General features: G+C 49.9%; 1 protein-coding gene across 2 annotated transcripts in view; it reads left to right on the top strand.

Annotated features, from left to right (window-relative positions):
- Positions 1-23,569, top strand: part of LOC142257703 (ephrin-A5-like) — a 29,217-nt gene extending 5,648 nt beyond the window's left edge. Inside the window, exons 2-6 of one of the 2 annotated variants that reach the window (XM_075329838.1) lie at positions 7,572-7,864; positions 21,595-21,663; positions 21,760-21,840; positions 22,567-22,807; positions 23,041-23,125. In XM_075329838.1, the coding sequence (XP_075185953.1) occupies positions 7,572-7,864; positions 21,595-21,663; positions 21,760-21,840; positions 22,567-22,658 (535 nt within the window). In that variant the 3' untranslated portion in view covers positions 22,659-22,807; positions 23,041-23,125. Of the gene's footprint in view, positions 1-7,571; positions 7,865-21,594; positions 21,664-21,759; positions 21,841-22,566; positions 22,808-23,040 lie in introns of both variants that reach the window. The other variant, XM_075329837.1, reaches the window with a different exon arrangement.
- Positions 23,570-24,675: the final 1,106 nt, after the last annotated feature.

The following is a 24,675-nucleotide window of genomic DNA, read 5'->3' as shown; positions in this document are numbered from 1 at the left end:
ATATAGAGCCGCGATCACATGAAGATACGTGTGAGGATTATATAGAGGCGCGATCACATGAAGAAGAGACGTGTGAGGATTATATAGAGCTGCGATCACATGAAGAAGAGACGTGTGAGGATTATATAGAGCCGCGATCACATGAAGAGACGTGTGAGGATTATATAGAGGCGCGATCACATGAAGAAGAGACGTGTGAGGATTATATAGAGCTGCGATCACATGAAGAAGAGACGTGTGAGGATTATATAGAGCCGCGATCACATGAAGAGATGTGAGGATTATATAGAGCAGTGATCACATGAAGAAGAGACGTGTGAGGATTATATAGAGCCACGATCACATGAAGAAGAGACGTGTGAGGATTATATAGAGCCGCGATCACATGAAGAAGAGACGTGTGAGGATTATATAGAGCCGCGATCACATGAAGAAGAGACGTGTGAGGATTATACAAAGCCGCGATCACATGAAGAGACGTGTGAGGATTATATAGAGCCGCGATCACATGAAGAGACGAGTGAGGATTATATAGAGCCGCGATCACATGAAGAAGAGACTTGAGGATTATATAGAGCCACGATCACATGAAGAACAGACGTGTGAGGATTATACAGAGCCGCGATCACATGAAGAAGAGACATGTGAGGATTATATAGAGCTGCGATCACATGAAGAAGAGACGTGTGAAGATTATATAGAGCCACGATCACATGAAGAACAGACGTGTGAGGATTATATAGAGCCGCGATCACATGAAGAGACGTGTGAGGATTATATAGAGCCGCGATCACATGAAGAACAGACGTGTGAGGATTATATAGACCCGCGATCACATGAAGAAGGGACGTGTGAGGATTATATAGAGCCGCGATCACATGAAGAAGAGACGTGTGAGGATTATATAGAGCCACGATCACATGAAGAAGAGACGTGTGAGGATTATATAGAGCCACGATCACATGAAGAGACGTGAGGATTATATAGAGCCGCGATCACATGAAGAACAGACGTGTGAGGATTATATAGAGCCACGATCACATGAAGAGACGTGTGAGGATTATATAGAGCCGCGATCACATGAAGAAGAGACGTGTGAGGATTATATAGAGCCACGATCACATGAAGAGACGTGAGGATTATATAGAGCCACGATCACATGAAGAAGAGACGTGTGAGGATTATATAGAGCCGCGATCACATGAAGAAGAGACGTGTGAGGATTATATAGACCCGCGATCACATGAAGGGACGTGTGAGGATTATATAGACCCGCGATCACATGAAGAAGAGACGTGTGAGGATTATATAGAGCCGCGATCACATGAAGAGACGTGTGAGGATTATATAGACCCGCGATCACATGAAGAAGGGACGTGTGAGGATTATATAGAGCCGCGATCACATGAAGAAGAGACGTGTGAGGATTATATAGAGCCGCGATCACATGAAGAACAGACGTGAGGATTATATAGAGACGCGATCACATGAAGAACAGACACATGAGGATTATATAGTGCCGCGATCACATGAAGAACAGACGTGTGAGGATTATATAGAGCCGCGATCACATGAAGAAGGAACGTGTGAGGATTATATAGAGCCGCGATCACATGAAGAGACGTGTGAGGATTATATAGAGCCGCGATCACATGAAGAACAGACGTGAGGATTATGTAGAGCTGCGATCACATGAAGAGACGTGAGGATTATATAGAGCCGCGATCACATGAAGAGACGTGAGGATTATATAGAGCCGCGATCACATGAAGAAGAGACGTGTGAGGATTATATAGAGCCGCGGTCACATGAAGACGTGTGAGGATTATATAGAGCCGCGGTCACATGAAGACGTGTGAGGATTATATAGAGCCGCGATCACATGAAGAAGAGACGTGAGGATTATATAGAGCCGCGATCACATGAAGAGACGTGTGAGGATTATATAGAGCCGTGATCACATGAAGAACAGACGTGTGAGGATTATATAGAGCCGCGATCACATGAAGAAGAGACGTGAGGATTATATAGAGCCGCGTAGTCATAGCTCTAAAGCTATGACCTTTTAATAACATATTTTACATTTTCTTGTGATGTCTCAGTCTGAACCTTCCCCCTTGTGTTTTATAAGAATGTAGTTTGCGCTGATTCTTGCTGCCCCCTCCCCCTGGTTTCTGTTCCCCTCCCCCGTGCCTGGTTTGGCCAGATCTGGTTATAATGGCTGGAGATTCTCCTGGAGGAGGGGGGGGGGAGGTGAGTTTCTTCTTCCCATTCATCTCTGAAGAAACCCTTTGCATATTTCTTTCTTTCCATGGCCTTATAGATTTGGAGTTTCCCGTTCTCTGTATGTCAAGCTGTGGCGGTTTCTGCATGTGTGGGGTGGGGGACGTTTTGGAGGTGTGAGTGTCCTGGGAATAGTTCATGGACTGTAGTTTAGGAGCACGGCCCTCACTGCTCTTGTATCTCTGAATTTTGTTACTCTATATTGTCTCGTGTTGTCTGTACATGTCCCCTCTGAATTGTAAAGCGCTGCGGATTATGTTGGCGCTATATAAATAAATACTATATTTGAGGTGTGTGTGTTCCCGGAGGGGTCATGGTTGCGGTGTAAGTCCCTAGATGAGGGTGTTTGGGGTGTGCATGTTCAGGGACGTGCATGTAGTTGTGTACTTTGGGTTACATCGTAGTATTCCTGGTGCTGACACCTTACGTTCCTCATCCTTGTCTCGCTCACCCACGCCCTATGCTTTTTTAATGTCTTAGTTTTTAAGACTTCAAAGAAATAATGATACAAGTTTACATGGATGTGCAGGACCCACACCTGGGGCGGCCGTCCCCATCTCCACCCTTTTGTTGTGTTTTATAAGGCAGCTCCCGGTTACTACCGCCGGTCCACCGCCTTACCTCAGCTCTTCCCCTGGCTGGTGACGACAAAGGGGACAACAGTGGCATTGTCTCCTCAATCCCTACCGGATCATGCAGTCTGCTCATCAGTCCTCACCTGCAGCGCGTGTAGTATGGCATTGTGCCATAGGTGGAGCAGACATTGGCACTGATAAGGACTGACCTGATCCAAAGGAAGTTCTTTCCGGATTCCTCCAGGTGGAGGCGTCTGGACTTAGTATCTGGGCATGGGTTGATGTTCTGTAGCCCGAGTAGCTGGTTGTTGTCATGCTTTCATGGGTTAGGGTTCCAGCATGTATTTCCCCCTACGTTTAGTATAACTTTCTTACACGTGTGCTACATGCTAGTGCGTCTTGTGGGGCGTGCTGATGCCCAGTGGTTCTTGTAGGGGGTGTTCCTAATACTTGGTGGACCCATAGGAGGTTAAAGTTGTCCTTTAAAAAATGCCCCATTAATCTCGCAGTCGAGTAAGAAAATGGATATGGTAATCGTCCTCAGAAATGTACCCATGTTGCAGTGAGCCTCCTGATTTCCGCAGCGTTGGATGACTGCTATAGTCTGCTCTGTCAGCCTGACCCTTGTCTTTTCCTTGTGGAGTCCTCCTGAAATACTTTGCTGTTTTTTCTCCGCAGAGTCATATAAAATGTATGAAATATTTTCCTGTGAATGGGACTGCGGAAACTCTGACAGGACTCGTATAGGATTGGATGCGGTTTGTCGGATTCGCTCTCCGATTTCACTACAGGATCGTTGACCAACTAGAAAAGCTGTATCTATAATCAGGCATACATCTGTGCATCCAGGCCTTCCTGCCCGGGATTATGTGCCCAGCGTCTGGACTGGTAATGCTCCAGCGGATTACCTTCATCACTACCCGTCCTGCGGTCACCACTGCTTGTTCCCGGTGAGGTGTGCAGACAGGCTCTGGGAGTGGTCGTCGGTGTACAGACACGTCCTGTATACACCCGGTCCCCACGCTCATGGATATGATCATCTTCAGTTATTCAGGCAGTGTACGATCTGGCAGTCATCTGCAGGGCATGCTGGGATTTGTAGTTGGGGATGTTGCACGCCGTGTCCTGCTTCTGATGAACTCTTACACATTCCTCCTTTGCACACAAGTTCCTTGTACAAATATTTGCTCTCTGGCTATACTCCCTGTGCCGATAGCGTGTAAGGGTGTGTGCGCGGTACGTTCACCCGCTCCAGGTGTGGTACCAGGGTAGTGTGCGTGTGTCAGGTGTGCACTCTGTAGTAATCCCTCGCCAGCTTCAGTTACATGTGTGGTTTCTCTTCTCTTACTCTATGAAGCGGCCACCATGGATGGAAATCTTATGTATGTGATGCGCCCACGGAGTCTGGGGTTACCAGTCACCGGATAGTGGTTCTTGTTCCTGGGTCGCCGCGGTGGACTCGCCCGGTTCCGTGACCTCAGCGTTGTCAATAAAGATGAAGGGATGGGGATGATGGGGGCAGTTGTTCGTGACTCCACCTGTGGTGTGCTGCCAATTTTTAGCCGCTGCTGCGGGAAGTCTGCTGGGGCGGATGGTGACATAGCTTGGGTGTTACAGCTCTCCACAGGTAGAGCTAGGCCCTAGGGAGGATGTTTGTGGTAGTAGTATATGGCGCCGGAGCACAGGGGCAACGGCGCGGGTAGAAATGGGACGACACAGAAGCTTCAGTTGAAGGTCTTTAGTCACTGTAAGGTCGTCACCCTTCGAGCGCCGGTCCCCACTGTGATGGGCTTCACCCGATCCCGGACAGGTCAGAGACCAGAATCGGTGCTGTGAATTGTGAACCCTTTCTCCTTGTGCTGTGTTTGATAGATCTCTGTGACTTGTAGTCCTACAGAGACCCATGTCCTGGGTTTTGTTCCCGTCCCAATTAGCAGGCAGCGCGAGTCTGTTATGAGCTGGATCATGATTACAACTCCTGCCTCTATGTGCTGCTTTACCCCGGGCACTTGTGGGCCAGGAGACTTGGAATCCCCTGCCCGGCGGATTTGTTAGAGGGACATAACGTGTGTGCCCCCCCCCCCTCCCCTAACCTAGGGCTTCGCACCCCGTCTGCGCCGGTACTGAGGGAGCTATTAGCTCCCCCTCAGCGACCGTGTAACTCCTGCGTCTCACACCATCCCTGTCTCCGTGTGTGTGTGTGTGTGTGACCTTTATCCCCAGTGTGTAGCTCCACTTCCCCCCCCCCCCCCCCCCCCCCAGGTGCTGACCAGTGAGTGGAAAGTCACGTTTCCAATAATGGCCACCTCTATCCCAGTTCCAGTGGTTTGCATACAACATATAGCTTGGTAGCCATGTGATAAACACCGGTAAATAACCTCCTCCTTACCCGGAATGAATACTGCACCTTTAAATGAGGTGCAGTACCCTGTGGCGCTTGAAGCCTCAGGGGCGACACATATGCAATTTCCCCTTGGTTCTTTGGTCCCTGGAGGTAGGTCGGACAACTGTAGATGCAGTGTCATGTCACACAACACTGTATTATTCTTTATACACTTTTGATGTTGGGGTCCTTGTCATACTGAGAGCCCAAATATGTGCAGTTCTGTTGGAATGACATTTAGCTGCTGAATAAGGGGGAGGAGGGAGTCGGGAGGAGGGGGCGTCTGGAGGAGGGAGGGGGGGGTGCGTCTGGAGGAGGATGACATGATGAAGGGTTCTGGAGGTGGTGAAGAGGGGCAGGGGGGCCTGTGGAGGACAGTGTGTTCTGGCAGCCACTGATTTGGAAGGTTGAGCGGATTATAGTTTGTTATTGGGGTAAATTGTGTTCTCCCCTGTTGTGTAGGACTCATTACTAGTGCCTGCGGAAGGGGACTGCCCCGGGGCGGTCACCAAGAAGCTGATTAAGGGGGGGGCCCGCACTGTTTGAAAAGCTGCAGGCGGCCGCAACACAGATGCAGACTTGCCCACACCGCGTGGCCTCTGCTGAAGAGGGAGTGGCCAGAGGCAGTCTTCTTGCAGGAGAGCGGTGAGAGATGCCAGGAAGAGAACAGCCAATCAGGAAGGGGCGGAGCTTGTTCAGTACAGCGCAGGAGAGAAATTCTGGAAAAACATTGCTGGAGAAAGAGTGGAAACCTGAGCAAGAAGAAAACAGAGCAGAATAAGCAGAGGAGAGAGAGCTCAGCAAACAAGAAGCGGAGAGAAGAAGCACCAGAGAGAAAAAGCAGAGGCCAGGATCTGATCACAGCCAGGAGGAGCCACAGGAAGTGACTGCAGCATGGAGGCCGGAGGCTGACACTAACAGGATCTCTCCCAGCACAGGAGCAGGTGAGTATTATAATGTACAAATGTCTCCTATAACACTACAGAAACAGTACTGTCACATCCCTGTGTTTTATCCCTGTGCTGTCACATCCCTGTGTTTTATCCCTGTGCTGTCACATCCCTGTGTTTTATCCCTGTGCTGTCACATCCCTGTGTTTTATCCCTGTGCTGTCACATCCCTGTGTTTTATCCCTGTGCTGTCACATCCCTGTGTTTTATCCCTGTGCTGTCACATCCCTGTGTTTTATCCCTGTGCTGTCACATCCCTGTGTTTTATCCCTGTGCTGTCACATCCCTGTGTTTTATCCCTGTGCTGTCACATCCCTGTGTTTTATCACTGTGCTGTCACATCCGTGTGTATTATCCCTGTACTGTGACTTCACTGTGTTTATGATCCCTGTGCTGTGACATCCTTGTGTATGATCCCTGTGCTGTGACATCCTTGTGTATATTATCCCTGTGCTGTGACATCCTTGTGTATATTATCCCTGTGCTGTGACTTCCCTGTGTATGATCCCTGTGCTGTGACTTCCCTATGCTACGTTCCATCCGGCCGCTGCATCGGCTAAATGTGCCGCATGTGGCAAAAAACTGACGAACGCAAGCCCATGCGGCACAATACAGCACTAATGTAAGTCTATGCAAAAAAAACACAAACGGCAAACCTGTTGCGGTTTTTCTGCAAAGCGCCAGATTGTGCCGCACAGGAAAAAAACTGATGTGTGAAAGCAGCCTTAACAGATATTTATCAAGTGCATACGTGAAAGGATTGACACCAGACAGTCAGATGTGAATCTCTCCTTGATCAGAGATTGGCTCCTTAATTTCAACAGAGCTTTGACTTATATAAACTAGAAAAAGGCACGTGGTCAGCTCTACAGTGGATGTGTCCATTGGACAGTGGGTTGGTCAGTGGGCTAGTCCATGGACTGAGTGGTTGGCGGATCCGTGATGACATCGTGGGCTGATCCGTGCTGTTGTCGGAGGGTGGGTCTGACGTAATCAGTGGCCATCTTGGATGTCTGTCACACATGATATATCGAAAAACTGGCTTGTGTATGGAGAATCGATTTAATTGAACACACTTCCCACAATCCCCTATGTCCCGTGGTTAATTAAGTATTTGATCCAATGGCCCTCCTCAACATAATCATGATTGACCTGCTTGAATGTGTTGGGAGCCCCTGACCTTGCTGATCCCATTGTTCTCATGCAGATGCTTACACTTCGGGGGGCCAGTCATGTGGTGGTTGTGCCGCAGTGCCACCACAGCTCAACAGCTTCTTGCACTCTTGTTACCCCCTCACTCGCCTTTGTGCTTAGCACGGTCTCATTCTCACCCCCACAATTGACTTTTCTACTTTCACTGACATGTTTTCTTCTCTTCAGGTTTACGAAGGAGGATTACACTGTGCACGTGGCCATCAACGATTACCTGGATATATATTGTCCGCACTACGACCCCCGAGTTCCTGCAGAACAGACTGAGAACTTTGTGCTTTATATCGTGGACCGTGAAGGTTATGAGGGTTGCGACCTGACTTCTGAAGCCTACAAACGCTGGCAGTGTAATCAGCCGCACGCCCCAGCCGGGCCCATCAAATTTTCAGAAAAGATCCATCGTTTCACCCCGTTTTCTCTGGGGGTGGAATTCCACGAGGGCCAGGACTATTACTACATCTGTAAGTCCCCAAGCCCCCCTTCTCTGCCCCGACACCCAACAAACCATATCCTGACGCCCACAACACTTTTGTTTTTGCTTCTATTTTTCATGAGCGGAGTTGAAAGATCTAAGACCTTTTCTATGGACACAAAAAGCCTTGATCTCTCAGATTGTAGTTGTTCACAAATTTGTCTAAATCTTTGTCAATGAGCGCTCTTCATTTGCCGGGATAATCCATCCACTCACAAGTGCAGCAGATCAAGATGCTGATTAGACAACTGTTATTGCACAGGTGCGCTTTAGGCTGGCCACAATAAAAGGCCACTCTAAAATGTGCAAATTTACGGTATTGGAATGGTCCAGGGGGGGGGGGGTGCTGTCAGAAAACCAATCAGTATCTGGTGTGATCGCCATTTGCTAGTCTGCCATCTGTTTTGTACATCGAAAACTAGGATTCATCCATGAAGAGAACCTCTCCAGCGTGCCAGGCGCCATCGGATGTGAGCATTTGCCCACTCAAGTTGGTTATGATGAATTGCAGTCAGGCGGAGACCCCACTAAGGAGGAGGAGGACTAAAGCTGCAGGCAGGCGGGAGACCCCGACGAGGAGGACTGAAGCTGCAGGCAGGCGGAGACCCCAACGAGGAGGACTGAAGCTGCAGGCAGGCGGGAGACCCCGACGAGGAGGACTGAAGCTGCACGCAGGCGGAGACCCCACTGAGGACGAGGACGACTGAAGCTGCAGGCAGGCGGAGACCCCACTGAGGACGAGGACGACTGAAGCTGCAGGCAGGCGGAGACCCCGACGAGGACGACTGAAGCTGCAGGCAGGCAGAGACCCCCGACAAGGGGAACTGAAGCTGCAGGCAGGCGGAGACCCCGACGAGGAGGACTAAAGCTGCAGGCAGGCGGAGACCCCGACGAGGAGGATTAAAGCTGCAGGCAGGCGGAGACCACGACGAGGAGGACTGAAGCTGTAGGCAGGCGGAGACCCCGACAAGGAGGATTAAAGCTGCAGGCAGGCGGAGACCCCGACGAGGGGGGACTAGCTGCAGGCAGGAGGAGACCCCGACTAGGATGATGAGCTTCCTTGAGGCGGTTTCTGCAGAAATTCTTTGGTTCTGCACCAGTCGTTGCAGCAGCTGTTTGGGTGGCCGAGCTCAGACTATCTTGGAGGTGAAGATGCTGGATGTGAAGGTCTTGGGCCGGTGTGGTACACGTGGTCTGTGGTTGTGAGGCCGGTTGGATATACTGCTAAATTCTTTGAAACGCACTTGGAGACGGTTTATAGTAGATAAACATTCAATTCACGGGCAACAGCTCTGCTGGGCCTTTCTGCAGTCAGGACAACTGCACACTCCAAAACTTGTGGCATTGTGCTGTGATAAAACTGCACATTTTAGAGTGGTCTTTTATTATGGCCAACAAAAGGCGCACCTGTGCAATAATCCTGTCTAATCAGCATCTTGTATATGTATAGTGGATGGATTGTCTCTGTGTAAATCTGTTAGTGAGCACTTTTCTATAAATTTGTGAACAATGTTTGTGATTAAAGCCCTTTTTGTGGTCATAGAAAGTCTTAGCTCTGAGTTCAGCTCATGAAATCCTGCATTTATATTGATCTGTGCTCTGTAGATGGGGTGTGGCTCGATCAGACGCCACATAAGCAGTTGGTACACATGGCTTGTCCACCTTGCTGCTGAAGTTGGAGGCTTTTATTGAATAATTAAGAGAACGTGTGATGTCACTAATAAAAGCAAGAAAACTAGAAGAAAATGTCTGCCTATGCGGCGGTACCAAGCCTTAAAGGGAACCTGCCAGGTCAAAAAAGCACTAACTTACAAGCAGGAGCCTGTGTGAGCTAGTAACCCCTTCCTACCCATCCCTGTGTTGTAATATAAAAGTAATAAGTACGTTTTATTTCTTACATATTCGCTGTGTAAATGAGCCGGGGCTGTAGCCCCATGGGTGTCGCCCCGTGGGCGTTTGTATGCTTTCCATGGTATCACTCCCATACGTGATATGTCACGTCAGCGCCTTCAGAATCCCGCACATGCGCGCGCTCGCCTTTCTCGCCACCTCATCCTGGAGATCTTGCTGGCTTCAGACGCGCACTGCGCATGCTCAGAAGACTCCTGCGGTTCCGGTCATGCGCAGTGCGCATCTGAACCCGGCAAGTAAACACCAGCATGAGAAGGCGGCGAGAATGGTAAGCGTGTGGGATGTGAAGCCGCTGATGGTGACGTCACACATGTAAATGCATGGTAATCCACCCACAGGGACGTGATACCATGGAAAGCATGCTAACGCCCACAGGGCGATGCGACACCCATGGGGCTAGAGACCTATGCTGTTTACATAGGGAGTATATAAGTAATAAAACGTATTTTATTACTTTCATATTACACAATATTACAACACCGGGATGGGTAGGAAGGGGTTACTAGCTCACACAGGCTCCTGCTTGTAGGGTAACGCTTTTTTTTGACCTGACAGGTTCATTTAACAGGTTCTTCTCAGACAATCACTTTCTTACTTCTTAGATTTTAGAAGGCTTGTGAGCTCTAAGAAGGTTGTATCCGGTATGGGTCTGATCTTGGTAGTGTTGTCACATCACATGGCTGAAGCATTGCATTCCTTTACTGGTCATTGGTTTCGGTAATTCTCCCATGAAGAGGGCTCCTCTCTCCTTGCTTACAATTTTGGGCACCATATCTGCAGACCACCTCACTTATGAATTTCTTGTATTTGTTTTTGTATTGGCACTGGTCACGGCCCAAGCTTCAGGCCCCCAGAGATGTCAATACCAGAGCGTGTTCTGAAGTACCAACTTTAGGTAGTGTGATATAGCACACCAGGGAACACGTGCCCTCTCAGGGGGGGGGGGTCTGGGGGCATGGGCCCTCCTGGGTGGGTGCACTCACTGGGGCAATGGGTAATTTCCTCACGCTTGCTACCTGCTCACAACTAGCTGGCTATGTTCTTTTGCTGAGTAGGTGGGGAATCTGGTTTCTAGTGTTTGCTGTCCAGGGCTGTCAGGACACTAGGCAAGCTGCCTTTGTCTAAGGGGGGGGGGGGGTGTGCTCTTGGGGCCATTAGGAGTCAATTCTATACATGCCCCAATTTTCTGCAACACATCCTTAACAAATTAAATTAGAGGTACATCAGGCAGAGGAAGCTAAATCCTGGATCAGAATTGAAAATGAGTCACACACAGTTTAGGGGCGAAGTCATACTGAAAAATACCTCCCCCCCCCCCACCCCCACCCCCACCCCCGAGACCAACATTCTACATTGCTGCAGTCTCGTTATCCTCCTTGGTTATTTCCCACTCTCTCTCGCTCTCCTTTCTTCCTTGACCGTTTGCCGGGCTGTTTCCTTCCTGAGTGGCTGGTGCGTAGGTCTAAGGCCATTCATGAAACACTAGTGAGGAGTCACAGCCTTTCTGTAAGATTACAAACACAGGTCCTCCCATGTGGCCCGGTATGCCTCCGCGAGGCACATTCCATATGTTATGGCTGGTTTCCGTCAGCTGCGTTGTGGGGGCAATGAGTTCACTGGGGAACTAGGGCCAATATGTTTCTACAGGATACACTTGGGTTGGGATCGGCACTTCATAAATATCTACTACCCTTGGATGTGGGAATTGCAGACGGGTGGTGGTCCTCATAGGGAATAGAGGCACCTTGAGTGATATCTTTGAGAATGAAGACCCAGCGGACACAGAATAATTAACACCAGGCAGATTCTTTTGGCCACAATGTCTACAGGTCCATCCCATCGACCCTGCATAAGGTGGGGGGTACCGGTTTTACATAAAGTACAGCAACTACAGGGGTCTCGGGTTGCTTTTTTTTCATACTGTCAGAGATTATACACCATACTGTGCCTGATTTCTTCGGGTTTATGTTCACTCATTTGAGAGACGCTTGGCTACTTCTAACCACATCCTGGCCTGCTCGTCTGTAATTACCTTTCCGCCATCCTTCCCAATTGCACATATACGTCTCCCATTCCTTCTGTGTCTCACTACGGTCTCATCAGTGGAGTCAAGGGTGTGGTACCTCTGAGGTTGCTCACTTCCCTACAGTTGCCAGTCCTCATGATTGCAACTTGAATGCAGATGTGGAGTCAGATGAATTTTCTGAAGAAAATTTAGAAAGGAGAAACAGGGAAGAGATACAGTTGTGCTGAAAAGTTTACATACCCTGGTAGTTTTTTTTTTTTTTTTCTTTTCTTTCTTGGCCTTTTTTCCACTCCTGGTTAGTGGTTGCATGACGCCATTTATTGTCACACTGTTTCCTATTTTTAAATCATAATGACAACGAAAAACCTCCAAATGACCCTAATAAAAAGTTAACAAACGCCTGTTGTTAATACCGTGTATTGCCCCCTCGAACATCAATGACAGTGCAAAGTCTTTTGTGGTCGTTGTGGACGAGGCTCTTTATTTTCTCAGATGGTAAAGCTGCTGATTTCTTCTTGGCAAAAAATCTCTAGTTCCTGTAAATTCCTGGGCTTTCTTGCATGAACAGCTTTGCTTGACTTCTCCCCAGAGTGACTCAATGATATTGAGGTCAGGAGACTGAGATAGCCACTCCAGAACCTTCACTTTGTTCTCCTGTAGCCAATGACAGGTCAACTTAATCATTGTCATGTTGGAACGTCCAAGTACATCCCATGCACAGCCTCTGGGCTGATGAGTGCAAATTTGCCTCCAGTATTTGCTGATAATGTGCTGCATTCATTTTTCCTTCAATTTTGACCAAGTTTCCTATGCGTTTATAGCTCACACATCCCCACATCATCAGCGATCCACACCCATGCGTTACATTTGGAATGGTGTTCCTTTCATCATATGCCTTGTTGACACCTCTCCAAATGTAATGTTTAAGGTTGTGGTCAAAAAGTTTGCTTTTGGTCTCATCACTCCAAATTCCCGTGTTCCAGAAGTTTGGAGGCTTGTCTGGCGTAATTGTAGGTGAGATACTTTGTCACATTTGCGCAGTAATGGCTCTCTTCTGGTGACTCAACCATGCAGCCCTTTTTTTTTTTTTTTTTTTTTCTTCAAGTGCATCCTTATTGTGCATCTTTAAACAGCCACACCACTAGTTTTCTGTGAGTCCTGTATTTAATATGATGTTGTTTGTAGGTTTTTCTTTGCATCCCGAGCAAGTTTTCCTTCACAGTTGTGGCCGAAATGTTTGTTGGTCTACCTGATCATGGTTTGTTTTTTTCCAGAGCTCCTGATTTTCCATTTAATCACAGTTTGAACACTGCTGACTGGCGTTAACGATTCCTTGGATATCTTTTTGTATCCCTTTCCTGTTTTATACAATTCAGCTATCTTTTCCTGTAGATTTGTTGACCATTCTTTTGCTTTGTTTTCCCATGACTCACAATCCAGAAACGTGAGTGGCTGTATGAAGGATGCAAGAGCCTGTCTGGATCTCAGAAGCTCGCTCCGCTTTTATGCAAATGTAGCGCCCCTGAGCCACTCAGGGCACTACTAGGAACTGCATCCTCACCAGGATGCAGGGCCTACACCCTGGGGCCTGGAACACCAGTGCCAGCAACCACAACACACTCCAAAATCCTAGTTACGACTCCACACTAGGGTTAATTGGCTAGTCAGACACAAGGGGATGGCCACCTAGAGGGCAGAGCCAAACTAGAGGTACTAGACAGTCTGGAGGGAGGGGAAGGCAGAAAGAGTAGGAAGTGGAAAGAGGTGCCTGAGAGCTGGGTCGTGTAACGGTGACCCAGGGGCACAGAGTGGTCGCCAGGGCAGGTACACCAGAGTACCGCTTGGACCAGACCACGCACTGGGCACAGGGCCCTAGATTAGACGCCAGTTTCATACGGTCTGGCAAATACCTGTACAGTGAGGGGACCTTCATGGACCTCACTGACCCACAGATCCGGGGGCACCATCAGTAAATCAAGGATCAGGGTTCGGGACACAGACCAGCCCTACAGGGTCCACAATGTCCGCTGTACGGACAAGGAGACTGCCACAAAAAAGGGACAGAGCAACAGAGTTATCAACTGGCACTGGAACTACAGGGACCTGAACCAGCCGTCCAAGGGTCAAGAGTGAGTAGAGACTGTTAATTACAATCCACGGTGTGGCCTCCCTTATTGCTCCATCACACATCTCCAGGGCTCAGCCCTACCTGCGGAGGGCCTACCACCACAGCTGCCATTACCACCAGCCCTAGAGACAATTGACTCAGCAGCGGCGGTTTCACCATATTAACCGCAACCCGCAGGTGGCATCCAGGGCTGTGGAGTCGGTAAGCCAAACCTTCGACTCTGACTCCTACATATATTGCTTATAGTTAGGTGATCATCAGACATTTAATAATTTTTATGATACAATAATCAATATATTTGGATAGAACATAAAATAATATTTATTGGATACAACTTTAGAACACAAAAAACTGTAATAAATTGTAAATATGTAGTACAATATGTAATACACAGTAGATTACATATATATCTTGTGTGTGTATTTATCGTGTGTGTGTGTGTGTGTGTATGTATGTATGTATGTGTATATATATTTATTATTATTATTATTATTATTATTATTATTATTATTATTATTTTACAATTTATTAGTTTGTTCTAGAGTTGTATTCTAATAAGTATATTTCTTTGTCGCTCCATTGGGAGACCCAGACAATTGGGTGTATAGCTTCTGCCTCCGGAGGCCACACAAAGTATTACACTTAAAAGTGTAAACCCCTCCCCTCTGCCTATACACCCCCCCCGTGCATCACGGGCTCCTCAGTTTTTATGCTTTGTGTTGAAGGAGGCACACATGCACGCAAGCTCCACAATTTAGTCAGCAGCAGCTGCTGATTTTATCGGATGGAAGAAAAGAGGGCCCATAACAAGGCCCCCGGCATGCTCCCTTCTCACCCCACTCTGGTCGGCGGTGCTGTTAAGGTTGAGGTACCCATTGCGGGTACACAGGCAGGAGCCACATGCCGTTTTCCTTCCCCATCCCTTAGGGGCTCTGGGTGAAGTGGGATCCTAATCGGTCACCAGGCACTGGGACCGTGCTCCCTCCGCAGCCCCTGGGGGAATCTGCTGGACAGGAGACCGGGTATCGTCAGGGACAGGCCCTGCTCCTCTGAGGTACTCTGTGTCCCCTTGGGGACGGCGCATAGAGCGCCTGTCTAATGGACGCTGCAGCAGTTGCTGGTTGTGTTAGTGCGCCGGGACTACCGCGCTGACCGCGCTTGTTTGCCGGCCGCGCTTATAACTTTAGTCCCCGGCTTTTGCGGCCTAGTACCGCATATTCCCGCCCCCAGGCCTGCCAGTCAGGGGTAAGGGCGGGACGCTGCACTGGACGTCAGCGCTGAGGGCTGGACCATACTTTGTATCCTCCTCCCCCCTCACTGAGCACCGTGGGGCACCAGATTCCCGCACTTTCTGAGGCACGCCCACGGCTCCCTCCTCCTCTCAGAACGCTGGCAGCCATTCCTATCAGCACTTCTGACGCTGGGGAACTTCAGAGACGAGCTCCAACAGCTCTGGGAGGCCCAGGCAGGGAATCTGGTGATCACACAAACGCTGAGGGCGGTCGGTAAGCAGCACCTGTTACTAGGTGCTTGCCCCCCTGGGTGCTGAAGTGTATATTTATATGCTTATATTGTATACATTTACGCTGTACGGCCGCACTCCTGCTTTGGCTATATACCCTCTCTGATTGCTCTAAGAGGAGACAACAGCATGTCGTCCGCAAAAAGCAAGGGTGCCAAGGCACAGGCTTACTTGCAACCTGTACCTCATGTGCGGCTATGCTACCTGCAGGTTCCACCTACCCTCATTGTGTGCAATGCTCGGCCCCTGTGACACTCACTCAGCCGGAGCCTCTGCCACTGGTGGGGCCCTCGGCCCAGGTGGAAACTTTCTGAGTCTATGGATAAATGGTCTGCTAAGATACTAGAAGCTTTGCAGTCCAGACCTGTAACACAAGCCCCGGGCACTGTTGTACCTTTTCCCTCAGACCCCCCTTGGTCGGCGCAGCAAAGTGCTCCTGGGGCGACTCATAGGTCCCACGGTGAGGACTCCGACACGGACCGCAGTCCCAGACCGGCTAAGCGGGCCCGCAGGGAGCTTCCCTCGACTTCATCACAGTGTTCAGGGTCTCAGCATGAGGACTCTCTGGATGATGAAACGGAGGTGGCAGATCAGGGCTCTGATTCTGACGCCGCTCTCAACCTTGATACACCTGAAGGGGATGCCATAGTAAATGACCTTATAGCGTCCATCAATCAGGTGTTGGATCTTTCTCCTCCAACTCCTCAGATTGAGGAGTCAGCTTCTCAGCAGGAGAAGTTCCATTTTAGGTTTCCCAAACGTACACGGAGTGGGTTTCTTGATCACTCCGACTTCAAAGATACAGTCCAGAAACACCGGGCTTATCCAGATAAGCGCTTTACTAAGCGCCTTAATGACACACGTTATCCCTTCCCCCCCTGACGTAGTCAAGGGTTGGGCTCAGTGTCCCAAGGTGGATCCTCCAATCTCTAGACTGGCGGCTAGATCCATAGTTGCAGTGGCAGACGGTGCATCACTCAAGGATGCCACTGACAGGCAGATAGAGCTCCTGATGAAGTCCATCTATGAAGCAATCGGCGCGTCCTTTGCTCCGGCATTCGCAGCCGTATGGGCACTCCAAGCTATCTCAGCCTGTTAGTCTGAGATTAATGCAGTCACACGTGCCTCTACTCCGCAGGTTATGTCCTTAACCTCTCAGGCGTCGTCATTTGCGTCCTACGCCATGAATGCTGTCCTGGACTCTGCGAGCCGTACGGCGGTAGCATCCGCCAATTCGGTGGCAGTCCGCAGGGCCATGTGGCTACGTGAATGGAAGGCAGACTCTGCTTCCAAAAAGTTCTTAACCGGTTTGCCATTTTCTGGCGACCGCCTGTTTGGCGAGCAATTGGATGAAATCATTAAACAATCCAAGGGAAAGGACTCGTCCTTACCCCAGTCCAAACCAAACAGACCTCAACAACGGAAGGTACAATCGAGGTTTCGGTCCTTTCGGCCCGCAGCCAGGTCTCAATTTTCCTCGTCCAACAGGCCACAGAAGGGTCAGAGGAACTCTGATTCATGGCGGTCTAAGTCACGTCCTAAAAAGACCGCCGGAGGAACCGCTCCCAAAGCGGCCTCCTCATGACGTTCGGCCTCCCCAAACCGCATCCTCGGTCGGTGGCAGGCTCTCCCGCTTTTGCGATGCCTGGTTGCCACATGTCCAAGACCGATGGGTGAGAGACATTTTGTCTCACGGTTACAGGATAGAGTTCCGCTCGCGTCCTCAGACTCGTTTCTTCAGAACATCTCCGCCCCCCGAACGAGCCGATGCTCTTCTTCAGGCGGTGAGCACTCTGAAGGCAGAAGGAGTGGTGATCCCTGTTCCTCTTCAGCAATGGGGTCACGGTTTTTACTCCAACTTGTTTGTGGTGCCAAAAAAGGACGGATCTTTCCGTCCCGTTCTGGACCTCAAACTGCTCAACAGACACGTAAAAACCAGGCGGTTCCGGATGGAATCCCTCCGCTCCGTCATCGCCTCCATGTCCCAAGGAGACTTCCTAGCATCAATCGACATCAGGGATGCTTATCTCCACGTGCCGATTGCACCAGAGCATCAGCGCTTCCTGCGTTTCGCCATCGGGGACGAACACCTTCAGTTCGTGGCACTGCCTTTCGGCCTGGCGACAGCCCCACGGGTCTTCACCAAGGTCATGGCATCCGTGGTGGCGGTCCTACACTCTCAGGGACACTCGGTGATCCCTTACTTAGACGATCTCCTCGTCAAGGCCCCCTCTCGGGTGGCATGCCAACACAGCCTGAACATTGCTCTGGAGACTCTCCAGAGATTCGGGTGGATCATCAATTTCCCAAAGTCAAAATTGACACCGACCCAATCGCTGACATATCTCGGGATGGAGTTTCATACTCTCTCAGCGATAGTGAAACTTCCGCTGGACAAACAGCGTTCACTACGGACAGGGGTGCAATCTCTCCTTCGAGCCCAGTCGCACCCCTTGAGGCGCCTCATGCACTTCCTAGGGAAGATGGTGGCAGCAATGGAGGCAGTTCCATTTGCGCAGTTTCATCTGCGTCCACTTCAATGGGACATTCTCCGCAAATGGGACAGGAAGTCGACGTCCCTCGACAGGAACGTCTCTCTTTCTCGGGCAGCCAAGGCCTCCCTTCAGTGGTGGCTTCTTCCCACTTCTTTGTCGAAGGGGAAATCATTCCTACCCCCATCCTGGGCTGTGGTCACGACGGATGCGAGTCTGTCAGGGTGGGGAGCGGTGTTCCTCCACCACAGGGCTCAGGGTACCTGGACTCAGCCAGAGTCCTCCCTTCAGATCAATGTTCTGGAGATAAGGGCAGTGTATCTAGCCCTAAAGGCATTCCAGCCGTGGCTGGAAGGCAGGCAGATCCGAATTCAGTCGGACAACGCCACGGCGGTGGCATACATCAACCACCAAGGCGGCACACGCAGTCGGCAAGCCTTCCAGGAAGTTCGGCGGATTCTGCTGTGGGTGGAAACCACAGCCTCCACCATCTCCGCAGTTCACATCCCGGGCGTAGAAAACTGGGAAGCAGACTTTCTCAGTCGCCAGGGCATGGACGCAGGGGAATGGTCTCTTCACCCGGACGTGTTTCAAGAGATCTGTTGCCGCTGGGGGAAGCCCAACGTCGACCTAATGGCGTCCCGGCACAACAACAAGGTCCCGGCATTCATGGCACGGTCTCAAGATCACAGAGCTCTGGCGGCAGACGCATTAGTTCAGGATTGGTCGCAGTTTCGGCTGCCTTATGTATATCCTCCTCTGGCACTGCTGCCCAGAGTATTACGCAAGATCGGGTCCGAATGCCGCCGCGCCATCCTCATCGCCCCAGACTGGCCGAGGAGGTCGTGGTACCCGGATCTGTGGCATCTCACGGTGGGTCAACCGTGGGCACTACCAGACCGTCCAGACTTACTGTCTCAAGGGCCTTTTTTCCATCTGAATTCTGCGGCCCTCAACCTGACTGTGTGGCCATTGAGTCCTGGATCCTAGCGTCTTCAGGGTTATCTCAAGAGGTCATTGCCACTATGAGACAGGCCAGGAAACCAACGTCCGCCAAGATCTACCACAGGACGTGGAGGATCTTCTTATCCTGGTGCTCTGATCAGGGTTTTACTCCCTGGCCATTTGCCTTGCCCACTTTTCTGTCCTTCCTTCAATCCGGAATGGAAAAGGGTTTGTCTCTCGGCTCTCTTAAGGGACAAGTCTCGGCGCTCTCTGTGTTTTTTCAAAAGCGTCTAGCCAGGCTTCCACAGGTACGCACGTTCCTGCAGGGGGTTTGCCACATTGTCCCTCCTTACAAGCGCCCGTTAGAACCCTGGGATCTGAACAAGGTGCTAACGGTTCTTCAGAAACCACCTTTCGCGCCAATGAGAGATATTTCTCTTTCACGCCTTTCACAGAAGGTGGTCTTCCTAGTGGCAGTCACATCACTTCGGAGAGTGTCTGAGCTAGCTGCACTGTCATGCAAAGCCCCCTTCCTGGTGTTTCACCAGGACAAGGTGGTTCTGCGTCCGGTTCCGGAATTTCTCCCTAAGGTGGTATCCCCTTTTCATCTCAATCAGGATATCTCCTTACCTTCTTTTTGCCCTCATCCAGTTCACCAGTGTGAAAAGGATTTGCACTTGTTAGATCTTGTGAGAGCACTTAGACTCTACATTTCTCGTACGGCGCCCCTGCGCCGCTCGGATGCGCTCTTTGTCCTTGTCGCTGGCCAGCGTAAAGGGTCGCAGGCTTCCAAGTCAACCTTGGCTCGGTGGATCAAGGAACCAATTCTTGAAGCTTACCGTTCTTCGGGGCTTCCGGTTCCCTCAGGGCTGAAAGCCCATTCTACCAGAGCCGTGGGTGCGTCCTGGGCATTGCGGCACCAGGCTACGGCTCAGCAGGTGTGTCAGGCGGCTACCTGGTCGAGTCTGCACACTTTCACGAAACACTATCAGGTGCATACCTACGCTTCGGCAGATGCCAGCCTAGGTAGGCAAGTCCTTCAGGCGGCGGTAGCCCACCTGTAGGAAGGGGCCGTTTTACGGCTCTATTACTGAGGTATTCTTTTACCCACCCAGGGACTGCTTTTGGACGTCCCAATTGTCTGGGTCTCCCAATGGAGCGACAAAGAAGGGAATTTTGTTTACTTACCGTAAATTCCTTTTCTTCTAGCTCCTATTGGGAGACCCAGCACCCGCCCCTGTTCCCTTCGGGCTGTTCTTTGTGTACACATGTTGTTCATGTTGAATTGTTCTGGGTTCATGGTTTTCAGTTCTCCGAACATCCTTCGGATTGAATTTACCTTAGACCAATTTATAAGTTTCCTCCTTCCTGCTTTTGCACCAAAACTGAGGAGCCCGTGATGCACGGGGGGGTGTATAGGCAGAGGGGAGGGGTTTACACTTTTAAGTGTAATACTTTGTGTGGCCTCCGGAGGCAGAAGCTATACACCCAATTGTCTGGGTCTCCCAATAGGAGCTAGAAGAAAAGGAATTTACGGTAAGTAAACAAAATTCCCTTCTTTATGTTCTATCCAAATATATTGATTATTGTATCATAAAGATGATTAAATGTCTGATGTTATGTTCTCATTGTACTACAATACATTTTTCACTTAAATATAAGCATTATACTAAATATTATTTAGTAAAATCTTCAGCACATTCTGCATTGCACTCCTGTCCCCAATTTATTATATATTTTAGGATTCTGAGTCGGTGCATTTTATACCGAGTCCGACTCCACCAAAATGAGCTCCGACTCAGACTACACGACTCCGACTCCACAGCCCTGGTGGCATCACACAAATGACTTTAATCTCCCCTGTAAATACTCCCCATTAAAAAGTACCCAGGGCACGGGACCGGGCAACGGCCACCAAAGTGACATTCCCCAGTTATACACCGCCCGGGACAGTACTCCATTCCCTGGGAGACACACACACACACACACACACACACACACACACACACACACACACACACACACACACACACACACACACACACACACACACACACACACGAGGATACCACCTTTATTAGCCATTCACACACATTTGTGTCAACTTCTGTGCAAGTGATCAGGCCAAAATCACCAGGGTGTGTGAACTTTTGGTGTTTTTGGTTGTCTTTATGATTTTAAAAGAGAAAACACAGTAGATGACAAATTGCTTCACCCAACCACTAACCATGAGTGGGGGGAAAAAAAATTGTGTTATTTATATTCTCTGAAAAAAGGCCAAGAAAGCAAAAAATCTACCGGGTTATGTAAACACTGATGTGCAGTTGTGCTCGAAAGAAGTGGTGTGATAGGCCAGTCTAAAGAAATGTGTTTTAAAGCATGCTTAAAAATATGGAGGCTAGGTATTTGGATCTTCCAAGGTAGTGCATTCCAGAAAACTGATGAAGCATGAGAAAACTCTTGGAGATGGAAGTGGGAGGTTTGGATTATGGAGGATGAGTCTTTTGCTCAGTTGCAGAGCTGTGGAGTGGACGGGTAGGGTTATAGAGATGAGATGTTGGATGCTGCAGAACTATCTAGAGGTTTTGGTGAGAGAAAAGGGAAAGTTAGCACTGGCCACTCTTAATGCCCTGCTCTCTCTCCCAATACCCTGGCCATCCTTGCGCTCTGACGTGCTGCCCATTATCTTTTACAGCTATCCCAGATGTGGGCAGTGTTGGTGAATGTCTCAAGATCCGGTTGTCTGTTTGCTGCCAATCAACAAGTAAGTGCTTCCCTCCTATGTCTTCATAGTGTAATCTCTGAAGAGGTCTTGACTTCTTTGGTCACTGATCTTCAAACGTTTGTGTTTCGCTCACAGCGCGACCAATCACCGAAGTCCCTAGATCCCAACCCCGGGACAGATCGCGTGGAGGAGGCGGGAGTTCACCCTCTCAGGATGGTGAGTGTATCCTAATTGCTCCTGCAGTCTCCCATGTCCCACTCTCATTCTCCTCTGTAGGCTCCCATGACCCCTCTCCTCCTTCTCTTCTGTCGGCCTTCGTGTCCCCCTTCTCCTTCTTTCCTGTAAGCTCCTGTGTCCCCCTCTCCTCCTTCTCACTCTCATATTGGGCTCTTTTCTCCCCTCTGTAGCCTCCCGTGTCCCCCATCTTTGCTCCTTTTCCCCTCTCTCCTCCTGGGATCTCCTCTCCTCCTCCCCTTTTGGTTCCCGTGTTCTCCTTTTCTCGCCCTTTTTGGCTCTTGTCGTCCTCTCCCTTGGGCTCTTGGCGCTGCTTTAGGCTTCTCTGTCCCCCCCTTTCCCCTGTAGGCTCCAATGTTCTCCTCTCACCTTTCTCTCCCCTGTAAGCTCCTGTGTCCCTCTCTCTCTTCTCCTCGGCCTCTCCCTTGGGCACCTGTCTCGCATGTAGGCTCTGATGTTTCCCTCTCTTCTCCTCGGCCTCTCCCTTGGGCACCTGTCTCGCATGTAGGCTCTGATGTTTCCCTCCCTTGGGCTCCTGTCTCCCCTGTAAGCTCCTGTGTCCCTTTTTTCTTCGACCTCTCCCTTGGGCTCCTGTTTCGCATGTAGGCTCTGATGTCCCCCTCTTGGGCCCCTGTCTCCCCCTCTACTCCCCTTTTTTGTCTCTTGTAATCACCTTCTTATCTGTAACTTCTGGCTGCTTTATTTCAGATCCCTGGAGGCAGAGTAGAAATGTATCCTTTGGGTCCTGTGCACCCTCCACCCTGCTGCTCGCTCTGTGCCTCTTCCTCCTCTTTTTCTAATGCTGGGGTCTCAGGGCCGGGCCCCTGGTCTCTTCCTACTGGACAGCAGTGCCCCGGGACCCTCTGCCTCTTCTGTAGGAGGATTTCTATGGTGAAAGACTCCCCCAAGTGCCCGGCCCCGGACCTGGCGCCGTTTGAGCTCCTGGCAGGTATGTGCCTCGCTGACCTGATGAGCTGACATTCTCGAGGCTCCAGTCCTGTACATAGCTCAGGATTTGTTACACTGTACAAGTGTGGGTCCTGCTCCACATCTCGGAGCCTAAGACAGATGTTGGGGTTTTATTTCCTCTGCTTTTTGCCAGTGAATGAAAATGCAAGGCTTCTGTGCAGCATCAAGTGGCTGATAACAGGGAATAATAGTGCGTGACCTCTCTCATTGCAGCTCCTCAAATATTCTATCTGGACCAAAGACGTGGCCAAAGTCTGCAGGGGGTCAGACGAGATGAGGACCCCCGCATCCTGGGATGGACTCTCCGGAGGCACAGCCCTGAGCTGCACCCCTCCCCCACACTGGGGGGCTTCTGTCTTCTGTGAAGATCACTTTCCACATTTTTACAGTTTACATTTCATGATTTTTATCAAAATTTTTATTTTTTTTATAAACTGAGCCAAAAATAAAATTGTGAACTGCGGTGCGATGTGCTGCAGGGTTATCTCTGCGTCCTTTGTGCAATGTGCTGCGGAATTATACCCCTACGTCATGTGCGATGTGCTGCAGCAATATACCCCCTTCCCTCCTTGGGATGTGCTATAGAGGCAAGTGCGGACGGTTGCTATTGGAGGGAGCGGAGGTCTGAGAATGGCTGCACTGGTCAGGATGATGGTTACTTTGACTGGAGATCAGCACAGACTAGGGCTTAGCGGACCTGGACTGTAGAAGTCCGGATCCACGCGGTTTCAAAGAAGCCTGGGATTCAGGGTGTATGATCCGGATCCGGCACTGAGGCAATTTAAAGGGGAAAATAAAGAAAACAAGAATTAAGTGAGAATTTCATACTTTACGGAGACTCTGTGTCATGGCGGAAAACTGCTTCCGGGTCGTGCATTCACTTCCTGTACTGCACAATGGGCTCATCGCATACACGCAGCTTTTCGTGCTTTCACCGCCCACCGGCCATCCTGTCGTCTGTGATTGGTTGTGGTCAGACGCGCCATCTGCCTGCAGTCATCGCGGCTTAGTCATTGTCTACACTCAGACGGCGGTCTTGTTTTATGAATGTGAGATGTAGCAGAGCTGGAACGTTACTGGACGTGGTGAAGTTTTTTTTCTTTTTTGTAATAAAAAAAAAATTGCAAATTTGGTGCTGAAATCTGGTGCAGACAATTTCAGCACCAAATGTGCACCTGTTGGCACAAAACCGCAGCAAAAGGCTGTGGCAAAAGAATGTGTTTTTTGCCAGGAGGTGTATATTGGATGCAGGAATATGGTGAAAGTTTCAGTACCAAATCTGCATCTCTTGGCAAAAAAAAAAAAAGCGATTTTCTGCTAGGAGATGCAGGTCTGTGAACTTGGTGACTTCCACTCGAGGTCAGGTTACCTGCGATCACAGGTGAAGGACCGTGGGAACCTCCAGCTGTGACGGCAAATGACCTGAGTGACGTCACCGCTCATTGCACAGCTCATTCATTCTCTGGAGCTCATAGAGAGCAGTTGTGTTCTATGGCTGCTTGCTGTGATATTCAGATGTAGCAGCATGGGACCTTATGTGGATTACACCAGACCTAGAGGGGTGTGTTGGGGGTTAATAAAGTGGTGAAGGTGGGTGTGTTTTTTGTGTAAGGCCGGAGTCACACTTGTGAGTGTCTCACGTGTGTCTCTCATTGCATTACCCGGCACGGCCGCACACTCTCCGGACATGAGCATCTCAGCTGCATAGAGATACATGCAACTGACCCGCTCCTGTCAGGAGAGTGTGCGGCCGTGCCGGGTAATGCAATTTAGAGACTCGCGCGAGTTACACGCGAGACACTCACAAGTGTGACTCTGGCCTTCTATTCCAAATAGTTTAGTAAGAGG

This window comes from Anomaloglossus baeobatrachus, chromosome 12, assembly GCF_048569485.1.
Source record: "Anomaloglossus baeobatrachus isolate aAnoBae1 chromosome 12, aAnoBae1.hap1, whole genome shotgun sequence".
In the NCBI taxonomy this organism is placed as follows: domain Eukaryota; kingdom Metazoa; phylum Chordata; class Amphibia; order Anura; family Aromobatidae; genus Anomaloglossus; species Anomaloglossus baeobatrachus.
This window is presented reverse-complemented; position numbering and strand designations above follow the sequence as displayed.